The sequence below is a fragment of the Colossoma macropomum genome, unplaced genomic scaffold, assembly GCF_904425465.1.
Source record: "Colossoma macropomum unplaced genomic scaffold, Colossoma_macropomum, whole genome shotgun sequence".
Classification (NCBI taxonomy): Eukaryota; Metazoa; Chordata; class Actinopteri; order Characiformes; family Serrasalmidae; genus Colossoma; species Colossoma macropomum.
The window spans coordinates 239381-256088 of record NW_023495730.1 but is presented as its reverse complement, the minus strand read 5'-3'; the positions used below and the strand labels follow the sequence as shown (position 1 = coordinate 256088).

Here is a 16708-nt window from a genome sequence, read left to right as displayed (position 1 = left end):
TACATAAATAATTCTTTTGAACTCTGCATGTCTGAGTGATTTGTTTAGTGTTGTGTGATGTATTTCTGTGATACTCTAAGGTTCCTCTGCTGAGACAGAAGCAGTGTCCATAGTGACTTAAACATGAGGCAAAAACGATTCTGCATCACGTCTTTTTCTACATCATCTCCTTTTCATCATAAGCCGTCACTAACTCATGTTAACTTAAGCCTAATAATCCTGAATAATATGCTAATTATAACAAGTTGGCAACTGGAATGGGAGCTACCCTTCAGTTCAGGCCAGAAATGTCAACACTTGGTAAAATATTAGGGAAAAACATCTGTACGATCATGCTAATTTCTGTTAGAGCCACAATGGGATTTCTACTAGCAGTGCTGTGAAAAGTGCTTCAAGTTCTTGAATCAAGTTGTTAATTCAAGCATAAACTGTGACAATGTAGACACGATATTTCACATTAATGATTGACAAGGCTAATTTTGTTCATTCTCAGAACAAATGGAGATGGTTCACATAACATGCATATGAAGTACTGTATAATCTCACTTCTCAGGTGTTTGTTTAATTAGCGTTTAGTTTAGTTAGTTACCATTCTGGGATCCTCCTAAATGCCAGTGCCCAGGGGCCTCACAAGACCATGATCCATTCCTGAGACAAAGACAACCTGAGTAAACTCGAAATACAGTTTTTAAACAATCATTTATTGAAGGAAAAAAGAGAGGCAACACCAGTTGGCCCTGTATTTGCCCTGTTAGTTAATCAATCAAACAGTTAACCAAAAGTAGTTGATAACTGGGATCAATTAATCTAGAGGCTTGATTGACTTGATTACTGCCATTCATGTTGAATTTCTTAAATAGAACTTTTACAGCAATGTGATGTAGAATAAAAGCTCTCATCAAAGGACACACCATGATCAGAAATTCCAGAGGAAATGAGGAAGAAAGTTACTGGAGTTTACAAATAATTTCTGAGGCTCTGGGACTCCAGCGAACCACGGCCATTATCTTCAAACACTTTTCCACATGGGTGATATACGTTGTTGCAAAACCTTCTCTGAAGTGCGAGTCTGAGTCGAGTCTCTGAGTTGTGAATGTGAATCAGGTCTCTGAGATGTGAGTCTGGGTTGAATCCCTGAGGTGCGACTGCAAGTCGGGGCTGGAGGTTAGGGAACCAGCATTGTGACTGAAAGGTCACCGGTTTGATCCCCAAAGCTGTCAGGACATAACTGAAGTGCCCTTGAGCAAGGCACCTAACACCCAACTGCTCTCCGGGCACCATGGATAGGGCTGCCCACCGCTCTGGCCAAGTGTACTCACTGCCCCGTAGTGTGTATGTGGTGTTTCACTGCTCAGAAGGGTTAAATGCGGAGGTGAAATTTCCCCGTTGTGGGACTAATGAGGGTCACTTAATCTAAAAGTCAAATCTTGATTCTCTGAAATGTGAGTCGAGTCTTGAGTCTCTGAGGTGAGCAACTCTAGCAGGCCGAGCTGTTCCAGACTGCAAATGCAAGTTGAGCCTTACGTCTCTGAGATCAAGCCTCTGGGGTGCAAGGCCAAACAAGTAGTCTCTGAGATTCATGTTGACGTTTAGTAAGTTTTAAAGTAATTTGATCTAACTTATTAAAACTTCAGCTTGATTAACCGGCAACTGCAGCTCAATTACCAATCATATTAGCTAGTAACACAATAGCTAAACTTGCTATCCAAACCACGTGTGAGTCATCTTTCCTCTTAAATGCAGGTTTTGCTGCACGTTGCTGTTTGTACTGAGTCACACGTAAGGCTATAAATAAAAGGCGTTTGTTAATTACAGCATTAAGTCAGTGGTTCTAGTGTTTTTTCTCTGGCTGAAATCTCACAAGTCTTGAGTCACACGTCATCACACTGCGTGAACCATGTTTAGCTGTGAGAGAAAAGGAGGAACTGTTCTGTGTTTCTCACGATGTGGGCTATTTCCGTCTTAGCCTAACGTTTTATGTGAAAGTATCTCAGTCTGGTCCACTTGCTGTCCAGGCGTGATGGAGCGTGTTGGGTTCCTTTGTCTTCTGCTGTGTGGAAGTGTACACATGATCAGCAGCAGTGAGTAGTGAAATTCCAGTAGTTGTACTTTGCCAATAAACTAGGTAACAATGTACTGAAAATTGTGAAATCACAATGTAAAATTGTGACAATGTCAATCGTGGAGAATGTGCATCTTTTAATTGTGATCTCAAACAACTGAGACTCTTCATGTGCTATAATGTAGGCTCTGATGAACATATTATTTTAAGATTTTTGAATTCTGTCTCAGGTGTTTTTCGCATGCACAAGACACTGAGCAGGGTCAGGAAGTCTCCATAGAAGCACTCTGTACAATAATGAAATCATGTAATTTTATGATTCTTTCCTATTAAGAAACCAGTTTGAATCAGCTATGTCTTTACTTGCTTTCTAATGGAATTCACAAAATAGTCTGCTTTATGTTATCATACCTGAGACAAGAAGTTTGTTGTACTTTTGCATGAATTGCTTGAAGTGGATGGTTGTTCAAATGCATCTTCGTCCAGGTCTTCCACTATTTCACTGGTCCACTATTTCACTGGTCCTGAGTCAGACTGGGGTTGATCAGATTACCTTTTAAGGTCTGACAGAGACGCAGTACTGTGTGAAATGATGTGATATTTTTCGCTTTGCCATTTTCTACATGCCGAAATTCACTGGAAAAAGCTTAGCTTGTCTCTGCCGGGGTGCAGCGTCTGCTTCTTCTGCCAATGGCACAATATAAAGGAGGAGCCATCTGAGTTTCAGCCTGGAAAAATCATTACAGTTAAAGATTATTCCATTAACAGCACAACAGTGTTTAGTGATTTTCTGCATTAATCCAGAAGCCAGTTATTTTGAGGCAGTTATGGCTGCACATATATAGAGTATTTTACAACAGCTTCAAACTGAAACTGAAATTTCTTACATTTTCATTTTCAAAGTGATTCAGAGTGGTTTGGTGTGAAATGGTTCAGATGTCTTTACAGTGGTGATGATAGGAACCAGAGGTCGCCATGACTACAACACAAATATAGACATTTTATTTACTATCCAGAACCACCAGTGAACCTACACGAGTCTTCTGAGTTTATATGGAATGATGATGATGGTGAAATAGTCGTGAATCTGGTTTCTTTGGGGACTATTTTGGCTTTCAGCGCCCTGCATGTACATCTAAATCAAGAAAAAAATTATTGAAAAATTATTGAAACAAAATAAGGCTAAAACAATGTCTCAGACACCACACACGCATCTAATGTGTCCATAATTAGCAGCTTTTCTTGTGGTAGCATGAGATGAAACTCTGAACAATTGTGGCAACTGGAAGCCCAAAAAGGGTCTGTTTAACTGTATCATAACAATACAGGATAAACTGGTCTAAATACAAACACCATCATGATTGAAGTGACAAAAAGTGAACTGTAACCAAACATCAAATTCAGCGTTAGGTTAACTTACTGTAACAAAAACAAAACAAAACAAACAAAAAATAACAGAAGACAAATATACAATAAGGACAAAAGTCTCTAAAGAGAAAAAAACTAGGAGGTAATGTTTAAAAACCAATAATAATATCAGTCAATAAAAAAATATTATTCTTTAGAGATGTTAGCAGCAGATTAATGAGAGAGCTGGACCAAAATATTAAATAACTAATGTGTGTATTTCAGTGAATATTTAAAAAAAAAAAACTATTTCTCATTACCGCAACATCTTTGTTCCTCATTACTGATAAGTATATATGTTTTTTCTTTTATTAGAAAAAGTTAGAAAAGGAGTGTCTATTAATTTAAACTGTCAAACTATTTAAAATCAATTAAATCATTTAGGTTTACCTTCAATTATTCAACCACTGTTTCTACATTAACAAAGAGAAAACATTACATTTTAAATGTAATTGTTTCAAGTTTCTAGTTTGTCATGTTCATGAAAGCAAACCTTTTCGAGATAGAACTGTGCTTTGTAAAAACTGTAGTGTACAGTCAGGGAGGAGATATGAATGCTTTAGTTACAGGAAGATATGAAATGATGAGAGGAGAAGGCTGAGACCTGATACAGCAAGAGAAAACATACAGTGATAAAATACAGTGATGAAATGATGAGTGAAGAGCTGTAATAAGATAAAATAGACAAATTAAAGCAAAACTGCACATGAAACACATTTTAATGCAAGGTGTAAACGGCCTCAATGATACAGATACTGAATTAATCAAATTCTACAAACCATGACGTGACAGACGCTAAACAGACTGAACCAATCAAACAAAAACAACGAACGTTATTTTCTAGGCCCAAACCAGCATAACCACAGCCACAACTGCTACAGGAGCTGCAACCACTACAACCACAGCCACAACTGCTACAGGAGCTGCAACCACTACAACCACAGCCACAACTGCTACAGGAGCTGCAACCACTACAACCACATCCACAACTGCTACAGGAGCTGCAACCACTACAACCACATCCACAACTGCTACTGGAGCTGCAACCACTACAACCACATCCACAACTGCTACAGGAGCTGCAACCACTACAACCACATCCACAACTGCTACAGGAGCTGCAACCACTACAACCACATCCACAACTGCTACTGGAGCTGCAACCACTACAACCACATCCACAACTGCTACTGGAGCTGCAACCACTACAACCACATCCACAACTGCTACAGGAGCTGCAACCACTACAACCACATCCACAACTGCTACTGGAGCTGCAACCACTACAACCACATCCACAACTGCTACTGGAGCTGCAACCACTACAACCACATCCACAACTGCTACTGGAGCTGCAACCACTACAACCACATCCACAACTGCTACTGGAGCTGCAACCACTACAACCACATCCACAACTGCTACAGGAGCTGCAACCACTACAACCACATCCACAACTGCTACAGGAGCTGCAACCACTACAACCACATCCACAACTGCTACAGGAGCTGCAACCACTACAACCACATCATCTCAAAGAAGAACTAAAAAGGCACCAGAAACTGAAACAACTACAACCACATCCACAACTAACAGAAGAACTACAAAGGCTCGAGAAACTGAAACAACTACTGAAGGTTCATCTGGAGGAACAACTCAAGGTTCATATGAGCTACTTGTATCAGATGATCTAGCACTGGATACTGAGAACAGATTTTAATACAGGACGCTGTGTGTATTTTATGTATGATGTTATATGAATGCATTTTACATAAAATCCATGCAGCACACACTGCAGCTGTTCACATACATTAGTTTGTTTATTACTCACCGTCAGGTCACATGTTTGAGAGGTTTTTCTAATGCACTCTTTCATAGGGGGCATTAGTCCTCCAGTGATTTCACACAGAATTCACCACACTCCATTCCAAGATTTGCTGTAACAAAAGTGTGTGTAATATTCAGTATTTATATTATACTATATACATATACTGTGTTTTCATTTTCAGCTCTATGGAATTTCATGATCATAGTAGCAGGTTGATGTCTGGTTGCTGTGGAGCTGGTTCTGTTTCCATGGAGATGTTTTCACAAAAAGAAAGGTGATTATGCTTTATGGTCTGTAAATTATGGAATATTGTATTATTTACAATAGGTTTCTCAGATGAGGATTATAGGACCACAACTTAAAAAAGTGCACTTACTTTACTTGTTTCACATGTTTATATTGGGTCCATATGAATTAAATATAGTGCATCAACTCAATTCTTGCCAGAAGTGAGAAAACTGCAAATAATAATAAAAATGATGTTCATGTTACAAATTTAATAATATGGAAATGGGCACACGTTATGTGTATACATTTCCACAAGGGTTCTTTAAAGGAATGTCACAGAAGAGCTACTTCCCTTAAGAACCTTTCAGTGCATGGTCTATGTAAGGATTTTATACAGTGGTGGGTGTTATGGCCAAACATGTATGTCATGGAGTAGTTAACATGTTTTTTGTGAAATATTATGGTGATACACAAACATCTGGTCCTTTCACCCTGTTCTTCAATGTTCGGGGCCCCCACAGAGCATTTGGGTGGATCATTGGGTGATGATGGGTGGTGGATAATTCTCAGTGCTGCAGTGACACTGATGTGGTGGTGGTGTGTTAGTGTGTGTTGTGCTGGTACGAGTGGAGAGCATCTCAGAGAGTCTTTCAGAAGTAAAGACAAGGAGGGGTTCACCACTCTGTGAAAGACTACACGATCAAATAGTGCAACAATTCAAGAATAACATTTCTCAACATAAAACAGCCGTGATCTTTGGGCCCTCAGACGGCACTGCATTTAAAACATATGATTCTGTAGTGGAATTCACTGCATGGGCTCAGAAACACTTCTGAAAACCACTGTCTGTGAAAACAGTTCATCACTGGATCCATAAATGCTAATTAAACTCTTAAACACAAAGAATTGAAGAAGAAGAAAAGAACTGTACATAAACAGGAGCCCGAAATGCTGCCACCTTCTCTGGGTCTGAGCTAATTTTTAAATGGACTGAGGGGAAGTGGAAAAGTGTCCTGTCGTTCGACGAATCAACATTTGAAATCCTTTTTGAAATCATGGACACTGGGTCCTACGGGCTAAAGAGCACTCAGCTTTTTATCAGTGCACGTTGTCTTTGTAGTATTTTCCTTTAAAAATATGGTTCACACGATTTTCTTATCATTGCATTCTATTTTTATTTACATTCTGCACAGTGTCCCAACTTTTTTGGAGATGGGATAGTAAATGGAGTAGAAAAAATGATCAGCTCCAAACTATGTCTTTAGTCTGTCAGAATAGGAACTGGAGTCTGTGAGACTCTAAAATAAAATTTTGTTTTGTATTGTTCTGTTGTAAGTTTTCTGTATCGGAATACAAATTTCACCATTTTCTAGCACATTTTATTAACATTCAGAATGTGAACCCTGTTATTGTTTGAATTTATTGTTATTTCACATGATGTCATTCTGTATAGGAGCTGTTTGTGTGCAGATTCCACAACTGACATACCTTTTAATCCATTAGCTCTAAGAAATGTGGAAGGAAAAAGTAATGAATATTAGAACCCACAGAAATCACATTTATTAGTTTTTGATAAGGACCTGTCCAGGCTCTATCCAGCCTTCCACCCAGTGACCGCTGGGATAGGCTCCAGCTCCCCACCTCTGTGACCTAGAAGGAAAAGAGGTTTAGAAAATGTCTTTGTTAGTTTAATTAGTTAGTTTTCTCTTTGTACTTTAATGTTTTAGTTTCCCACATTTATGTGATTTGATTTTGCATCGGGGACTACAAGTCTGTTACTGTATATAGTAGTTCTGTCCATATTTTGCAGTTCACCCAAACTCATATTCCTCTCAACTGAGACATTCTCAGGTTTTAGGGTCAGACCCTTATCCTGTTAAATTGATATTTCTTTTTCTTCATTATGTTGTAACATAATTACTGTTTTCCACAAAGCGCTTTGTAAAACTTCTTAAACCAACCTAAATAAAATTTAATCATGTTATTTCAAATGTTTCAAGTGATATGAACCTGTAGCTCTACATCATGGCTGTAAGTTAGTAGTATATTGCAGTCACAGCTCAGACTGTGTTGTTCTTGTCAATATGCTACAAAAGGAACCTTTAACACAGCAACTGAACTGAATAAAGAGCTCCATCTGTGAGTAGTACTCTGAAACAAAGTTTGAAAATACATAACAAGATGTCTCTTAAGGCACACATTTTCACATGGCTCTTTTTCCTGGAAAAGATGTTTTTTTCATCTTCAATGTGCAGTTTAAAACAGTGAAGCGCACAGCTCAGGCTAGAGGAGTCAATCACGCTTCATGTTGATCCACAGATGTTAATATGCTTTTGAGAGTGTCTGAAAAGATGGGGTCTGAACAGCCCCAAAAGAGGCCAAGACCACTGAAAATAAAGGCTACTTATGCAGCAAAATAGTGAAATGAAATGAACTGAACTTCAGAGCTGATCACACATTGTGATCAGATCATTTGACTCACCTTTCCATCACTCTAATTCTGCAGCTTGGTTTTGCTTCTGCAGACCAGTTTTCCATGCTTTAGTTCACTTAAAGTCACTTGTCCTTGTTAAATATTGTAGTAAAGCTGTAGAAAAGGGGGTGGTGATGAAAAGAAGCATTATATTATTGTATTTTGTTGCCAATTGTAAAGGAATTGCTGTGTAGAAGAAATCTTTTCTCTCAGGGACTTACTGGCTTTTAGTGGTGTTGAAATGTAGCTGCTAATTCTAATGTATTTTTACTGTGTTGCTGCTCTTTATAGGTACAGAAATATCTAGGAAAAGAAGTGACTTTTAATCAATGCAAGTAAAAAAACACCAAATATGTTTAAAAGCTTGTATTGGAAGAAAGTTCATTCAAAGTGCACTTCCCATGTTTTGCATAGCTGATATGATATACAATTTAATAATTAGTTGATGATTTTTAACTGATGGCTAATCAGTTTTTACCATCACCAGAGTGGAGACCAGTCACAGCTCAGTATTCATGTAAGTTAGCCTATAATAAATGTACTTAAATCAGCTTGTTCTATGTAAACTCAAATCTGTAATTAAAATGAACTGTAAGTGAAAACTGTAGACTGTATTTGTACATTCAGTTTAAAAATCACCTCAGCAAGTAACGTTAGCAGTAAACTAGCTGACCCCTTTCAGTTCGTTGGTTCTCTTTTTATCTGTAACGTATATTTTAAGTAGTTTCCAATTTTATTTGTGACTAATGAGTGTTAATTTCTAGACGTTACATAAAAACGAAGTCCTAGGAAACCAAAATAAAAAGTGTAGATGCCGTTAGCTTTAGCTGACTGTCAGCTTACAGCACCGAGCGCTTCTTCAGCTTCAGGAAACTTCAACAACTCCTAAAAACACAAGATTTAACATCTCATTCAGCTGAACTGGAGTGGAAGATGAAGTTCAATATAAACCTTTAACATTACGGTGTTTAAGTGTCTGAATGTTGAGGAAATAAACCTCACTGACCTGTTTAATCACCCAAGAACTGTGTTGGGAGCTTCTTAAAATGGGTTTCTACAGCGAAGCAGCTGCACACAAGCCTAACACTATGGGCAATGCCAAGTGTCAGCTGGAGTGGTGTAAAGCACGACACCACTGGACTCTGGAGCAGTGGAAACGAGTTATCTAGAGGGATGAATCACACTTCACTATCTGGCAGTCCGATGGATGAATGTGGGTTCGGTGGAACGCCAGGAAAAAGTTACCTACCAGAATGCATAGTGCCAACTGTGGAGGAGGGATCATGAGCTGGGACTGTTTTTCAGGGTTTAGGCACCTTAGTTACAGTGAAGGGTGATGATAATGCTACAGTATACAAAGACATTTTAGTTCCATAAAGACATGGTTTGATGAGTTTGGTGTGGTGGAACTCCAGTGGCCTCACAGAGCCCTGACCTCAAAACATAAGAATAGTAGAGGCTGTTATTGGGGGCCAACTCTATATTAATGCCCATTGTTTTGGAATGGGATTTCCATCAAACTCATACAGGTGTGATGGTCAGGTGTCCACATACACTAAATGGACAAAGGTATTGGGACACCTACACATTACACCAACAGCTCTAACTGTTTCCACTCTTCTGGGAAGCTTTCTAGAAGATGTTGGAGAGTGTCTGTGTGAATTTTAGTCCATTCATCCAGAAGAGCATTTGTGAGGTCAGACACTGATGTTGGACGAGAGGGCCTGGCTCACAATCTCCGTTCTAGTTCATCCCAAAGGTGTTTGATGGAGTTGGGGTCAGGGCTCTGTGAGGGTCAGTCAAGTTCTTCCACACCACACTCACTCAGCCATGCCTTTATGTGTGCTTGTGTCTTCTAACTGGGATTTGTCTTTCTGCTGGTAAAGTCAGGCTCTGAGTTGAGACTTTGCTCAGCTTAGACTCTGTTAGTTACAAGGCTGTCTTGTGGAATCCAGTGCTTAATTGTAATTACTAGTTTCAGGTGTGGTTTCAGGTTAGCCAAAGGTGTGAACTGTGGAGCCGGGCTATTAGTCACTAGGCTGAGGAGGTATCTGTTACAGACATGTCTGTAGTGGTCTGTAGAAGCTAGGTTTGACAAACCTCTGTCCCATCCATCATCAAGAGACGTGACAGTTCAACTTTAGTATCAATTCTTCATTACCTCTTTATGTCCTAACTGCTCTGGTTTTGCGTGTCCAACATGTGTCTCACAATACCTGTCTACTCATCTCACAGATTGTGTAGAACCATTCATTGTCACAGGATCCACAATTCCAGTAACCTTATCTATCCCCCACATTCGTCAGAATCTCAGACCAGGGTGGGCTTTGGAATTGCCAAGCCATAGTCCAGAAGGCGGACTTCATTTAAGCCCTAGCATCCTTCCATTCATTGCACTTTCTGGTCTTGACGGTGACTCCAGCACCCTGGCACCTGGCGACCCGCTCTGGAACTTGACGTGATCTGATACTTCGTGGCTGAGTCACTGTGATTCCGAAATGCTTCCACTTTTCAATAATACCACTCAGAGTTGATTGTGGAAAACGAGGGAAGAAATTCCATGAACTGAATTATGTGCTATACAATGATGTGCAATTCATGTAAACCATATTTTAAAGGAAAATTTTCCATTCTGGTTTGATACAGGATTTCAGCTGCTCAACAGTTCAGAGTCTCGTTTGTTGAAATTTTTCATTTCATAATGCGCCAAATGTTTTCAGTGGTGACAGAATTGGATTTCAGGCAGGTCAGTTTAGCACCTGGACTCTTTTAATACGGAGCAATGCTGTTGTAATACATGCGGAATGTGGTTTTACATTGCCTTGCTGAAATAATCAAAGCCTTCCCTGAAAAAGACGTCGTCTGGATGGCAGCATATTTTGCCAAAACCTGTATATATCATTCAGCATTAATGGTGCCTTCACAGATGTGCCAGTCACCCATGCCATGTGCGCTAATCCACCCCCATACCATCATGAATACTGACTTTTGAATTGTGTGCTCATAAGCCTGATGGTCTTTTGTCTGGAGGACACAGCTTCCATGATTTCCAAAGAGAAATTCAAATGTTGATTTGTTGGACCACAGGACACTTTTGCACTTCCCCTCAGTCCATTTTAAATGAGCTCAGGCCCAGAGAAGGTGGCAGCATTTCTGGATCCTGTTTATTTGTGGTTTCTTCTATTTTTAGAGTTAGGTTTCTTCTTTGCGTTTTAGAGTTTTAACTTGCATTTGTGGATGCAGTGATGAACTGTTTTCACAGACAGTGGTTTTTTAGAAGTGTTTCTGAGCCCATGCAGTGATTTCCTCTACAGAATCATGTCTGGTTTTAATGCAGTGCCACCTGAGAGCCCAAAGATCACGGCCAGCAAATACTGTTTTTTGCCCTTATCTCTTGCATACAGAGATTCCTCCAGCTTCACTGAATCTTGTAATGATATTATGTACCGTAGATGATGAAAAACAAAAGTTCTTTGCTATTTTATGTAGAGAATCGTTATTCTTGAATTGTTGCACTATTTGCCTGCGCAGTCTTTCACAGAGTGGTGAACACCTCCTCATCTTCACTTCGGAAAGAGATGCTTTTTTTATACCCAGTCATGTAAATGAGCTGTTGCCAATTAATCTCCAGGTGTTTTTTTAGCATTACACATCTTTATCAGTCTTTTATTGCCCCCGTCTCAACTTTTTTGGAAATGGGGTTGCTCAAAATCAGCGAGCTCATAAGAATGGCGCATTATTTCACTAATGTTTGTAAAGGCAGGCTGCATGGCTGGTGCTTGATTTTGCTGTGGCACTGGGTCTAAATAAAACACCTGAATTCAGTGACTAAGAGGTGTGTCCTAATACTTTTGTCCATATAGTGTACATTTGGTCACACAGTATATCTGCTGCTACCATTTTGAGCGATGTAACATACGTATACCGATATTAGTAGATAATGTGTCAGAAACCACAAACGCAGTGTAGTTTCAGAAACGCGCTTGTTCTCAAAACAATGTCTCTAAAAAGATTTCAGATCACATCTCAAACCACAGAAGAGCCACACCTGACACGCTCACCACAGACAGACACGGTTCTCATCACACAGCTGACTGACGTGAAAGTGCCTGTGAGAAGGCCTGGGTTAGATGTGCTACCAACAAGTGTTACATATACAGTGCTGTGAGAAAGTATTTGCACCCTCTTGAGCAATCATTTCATTTAATGAAAAAGTTACCCAACACCAACTGGACCTGCATGAAAAAGTAACTACAAAAGTACTTTAAAAAGTAAAACTCCATCACTTTCCTCTGCTAGCTGGATAGTTAACATGCTAAGGGCTCCATGTCTAATAAAAACAAAAGGAAAGCAATAGATTTTTAGGTTTTTTCTGTAAAGCTGCTTTGTGACACAGGTTGTAAAAAGCGCTAATAAACTTTGACTTGACTTGACGATACATCATGGCTTTACAACAGTGCTCACTGCCAGACAAAGCAGTTACTGGAAAATTCTCTTTGTTCAAACTTCTCAAAAAATGATTTGCACTGCAAAGTTTTCATGGCTGTCCAATCAGCTCAATCACACTTCTGAAAAACAGCACAGACTACAGGTGGACATGCTGTTTTTGCTGGTCTGTGCTGGTTTTTCTAGCAGGGGAGGCGAACCTAGCCGAGGGTGAGTGTGTTCCATTTGGATAATCTGCCCCTCACTGTCCCCTCCTCCCCGTCGGCCATGAGCGGACACTTGTGTAATGTTGGTGTGACGCACAACCCAAGTAGATGTGAGGCAGGCAAGGACGTGTTTACAGAAGTGTTGAAAGTGTTGAACTTGCTCTCTTCTGATTATCCGTCCATTTGTGCAGCAGATCATCATCCTGATATTTGTGTTCTTCTGTTGTTCACTGAGCTGCGCTGATACTAACAAAGCTAAAGTGGGTCAAATCTTAGCTGTTTCTATTTTAAGTGAAAGAGGAAACCTGTGACACACCTCTTTCACACACATTCAGCCTTTCACACTTTCATATGTTCTCTGCACGTATATGAACTTTCCCAGCTCCAACACACGAGTCAGTGTTGCTGCTTTTGCTGCTGTTATTGTTATTGTCATAATAACATATTGTCATAAGCCTCTCTGCTCCGGTGCACTGATAAAGAGTATGTCCATAGAGCTGGTCTTCAGCTGCCCAGAGACAGTGACGAAAAGAGCACCTAGAGTGTGGTGCACCAAAAACCAACAGCACCAAGGACATGGCCCCGAGAGAGGACATGGAGTGGGCACCACATGGCACGTGTGTTTATCGGGACAATGGACAAGTTGGATTCTGCGTGGCCCTGATTGAGTCACTTTTGGGGAGGTACTGTGTGGCATCCACCGCAGGCCATGCTGCCGCGAGTTTAGGGGGTGTGACCCTGCAAAGCAGCTCTCGAAGGGCTCAGAGTTGCTTTATTGTAATTTTCTCATGTCTTCAACTCTGACAAAAATATGGTGAGCTGCTGTAAGTCGCCCTGAACAGCCTGACATTTAAACGTCGTTGGGTTGGGGGGGTTTTCACACCACGTTGTGCATCTTTATGCATTCACGTCACACACAGGCTCAAAAAGAAGCTCTGACTCGATGTTTAGGTCTTAAATGCAAACTCAGTATGAAACTGATGTTCTTCCACATATTCCACATATGCAATTACATTTTCCCACCAGAGAGGTCTCCAAATCCCCAAATCTTACACAGTGCAGCTTTAAAGATGCACTCTATCAGTAAATACTTTAACAGTCATGCGTATGAGGGCACAAATTGGGTGGTGTCCTAAAATTTGGATGGGTTGCTACCACATGTAGAGATGCAAATCAATACAGTACACAAGTGCACAACATTGCAATAAATACACACCAGTGCAAAACTAGGCTCAAAGCCTAACAAAACATTCAGTACACAAAACCTGCAGGAGAAGACAGTAAAAGACAGACATGTATGCATATGAAATGTGTGAGTATGTGAGGAGTGATTAAACACACAACTGCTGTTTTCCACATGTGTGTGTTTCACTTATGGGTTCTTTCCCTATCAGTCAGGGTTACCTGTGAGTGCGGAACTCATAGTGCTGTTAAATTAAAAACCAGTTTCTAAAGGCTTCAAACCTCCAGACCTAAACACTGCAAACTAAAACAGCTCATGTAGGATGTGGTGAGGAAGAGGCAGAGCTGCTGTACCCCCTCCTCCACAGGAACACTCAGACCACTGATGTTGATGCACTCAGACAGACCAACTCTTCACTCTTTTTTCATTATCTCTGACTTCTCGTTCATCAAAAAAGACAAAAATGATCTCCCTGTTAAAACTGCTAATCCTCCCTTCCACCATCCTCCTTTGATGAATGTGAATGTGTGATTATTATCGGGACAAAACCTTGTATCTCCATTTTAATCTGAAGATAACTCAACACACAGCCATTAATGTCTAAATAGCTGGCAACACAAGTCAGTACACCTCACAGTGAACGTGTCCAAATTGTGCTCAAAGTGTCAATATTTTGTGTGACCACCATTATTATCTAGCACTGCCTCAACCCTCTTGGGCATGGAATTCACCAGAGCTGCACAGGTTGCTACTGAAATCCTCTTCCACTCCTCCATGATGACATCACGGAGCTGGTGGATGTTAGACATCTTGAGCTTCTACTCCTTCCGCTTGAGGATGCCCCACAGGAGCTCAATTGGGTTTAGCTCTGGAGACATACTTGGTCAGTCCATCACCTTTACCTTCAGCAAGGCAGTTGTCATCTTGGAGGTGTGTTTGGGGTCTTTATCGTGTTGGAAAACTGCCATGCGGCGCAGTTTCTGAAGGGAGGGGATCATGCTCTGCTTCAGAACATCACAGAACATGTCGGAATTCATGTTTCCCTCAATGAACCGCAGCTCCTCAGTGCCGACAGCACTCATGCAGCCCCAGACCATGACGCTACCACCACCATGCTTGACTGCAGGCAAGAGACAGTACTCCTTGGTACTTCTCACCAGGGTGCCGCCACACATGCTGGACACCATCTGAGCCAAACAAGTTTATCTTGGTCTCGTCAGACCACAGGACATGTTTGAACACGTGGACTCAACTTCTTTGGTCGACCCTGGCGAGGCCTGTCCCGAGTGGAACCTGTCCTGGAAAACCGCTATATGACCTTGGCCACCGTGCTATAGCTCAGTTTCAGGGTGTTAGCAGTCTTCTTACAGCCTAGGCCGTCTTTGTGGAGAGCAGCAATTCTATTTCTCACATCCTCAGAGAGTTCTTTGCCATGAGGTGCCATGTTGAATATCCAGTGGCCAGTATGAGTGAATTGTACCCAAAACACCAAATTTAACAGCCCTGCTCCCCATTCACACCTGGAACCTTGTAACTCTAACGAGTCACATGACACCAGGGAGGGACAACAACACAACTGGGCACAATTAGGCACAATTTGGACATGTTCACTGTGAGGTGTACTCACTTGTGTTGCCAGCTATTTAGACATTAATGGCTGTGTGTTATTTTCAGACGACAGTAAATCTATACTGCTATACAAGTTATATATATATATATATATATATATATATATATATATATATATATATATATATACACTTCTTGGACAAGCCACAATACAGGGTAGTCAGTCAGAACAGAGCTCATTTACATATATCACTCTTAAAGGTACAGTTAAAAGAAGCAGCCTGTTTAATTCTAAGGAATAAAGAGAGGCTGTTAAACGGTCGTGACTGATGTTTTTGGTATATTAAACCACAGAAAACGTCATTATTGGACCTTCAGCTGATTCCAAATAACACATTTCTGTGCTGACATATGTGTGAACTGTTAAAGAGGAAACTGTTTGAGGCGGAAGGAACAGGGTATGTATTTTTTCTGTGCCAGTGTGACAGAGTGACAGAGGGCAGACAGAACTCTCACTGCACAGACAGAAGACCATGAAGCTTCTCCTATTAGTGAGTCTCCTGATCTACGGCTCCATACACACAGCTCAGACCGGTGAGTAGACCACCTTACACTGTGGACGCTTTCAATATAGACACATCAGGCCGGCCTGCAGATTCACTTTATCATTCTTAAAACAGTTAGACCTTCACACGATGCTTTAAACAATATAAGCAGAACCTAGATATGCATACTTATATTAATTATATAATTAGATATAATTTCAGACCAAATTCAAATAGTGCCAAAACTTTGTGAAAGATATTTAAGGAGTTCTCCAGAATTTTTAGACCTGGTCTCTACTGGCTGCACCTGTACTGTTCTGCCTGTTACCACAGATGGTCAGTATGAATCATTTCCCTGTAGCTTGAAAAAAAAACAGTAAAAACATCAAAGTGTGCAATATAAGCCATTTTAAAAGTCAGTAAAATAATTACTAATTAATCAGTGTTTCACACAGATATGAAATAAACTTCCGTGTTGAGTCGGGGTGTGTAGGGTGGGGGGAGGGGCCTATGGCTGTTAGTCACTGCATCTTAAGCATAAATACATGACACAATTCGTATCAATGACATCTTTACACTAATTGTGCTCAGCTATTACAAATGCATAGTTAACATTTACAAGACTATGTAGGCCTGACAGTCACAGACAAACATTAATAACACTAAGATTTTTAAATGATGTGAATTATTTATGTCTTTAGATCATCACTGCTGCAGTGATGTAATAAACTGTGAAACTCTGTCTGTGGAACAGCACACAA

At 40.4% G+C, this 16708-nt stretch overlaps 1 protein-coding gene across 1 annotated transcript; it reads left to right on the top strand.

Annotated features, from left to right (window-relative positions):
* The first annotated feature begins 1279 nt into the window (after positions 1-1279).
* LOC118802891 (histidine-rich glycoprotein) lies at positions 1280-5017 on the top strand. The gene is made up of 2 exons (XM_036563314.1): positions 1280-1325; positions 4314-5017. Exons 1-2 carry the CDS (start codon positions 1280-1282, stop codon positions 5015-5017), a joined length of 750 nt encoding a protein of 249 aa, XP_036419207.1.
* The last annotated feature ends 11691 nt before the right edge of the window (positions 5018-16708 follow it).

What these genes read in the sequence shown, in the direction of transcription:
- LOC118802891 (XM_036563314.1), top strand. Translation starts at nt 1,280, where the DNA reads ATGGATAGGGCTGCCCACCGCTCTGGCCAAGTGTACTCACTGCCCC. An exon ending in CCAAGTGTACTCACTGCCCC is followed by an intron (nt 1,326 to 4,313) that starts GTAGTGTGTATG and finishes GTTATTTTCTAG; the next exon opens with GCCCAAACCAGCATAACCAC.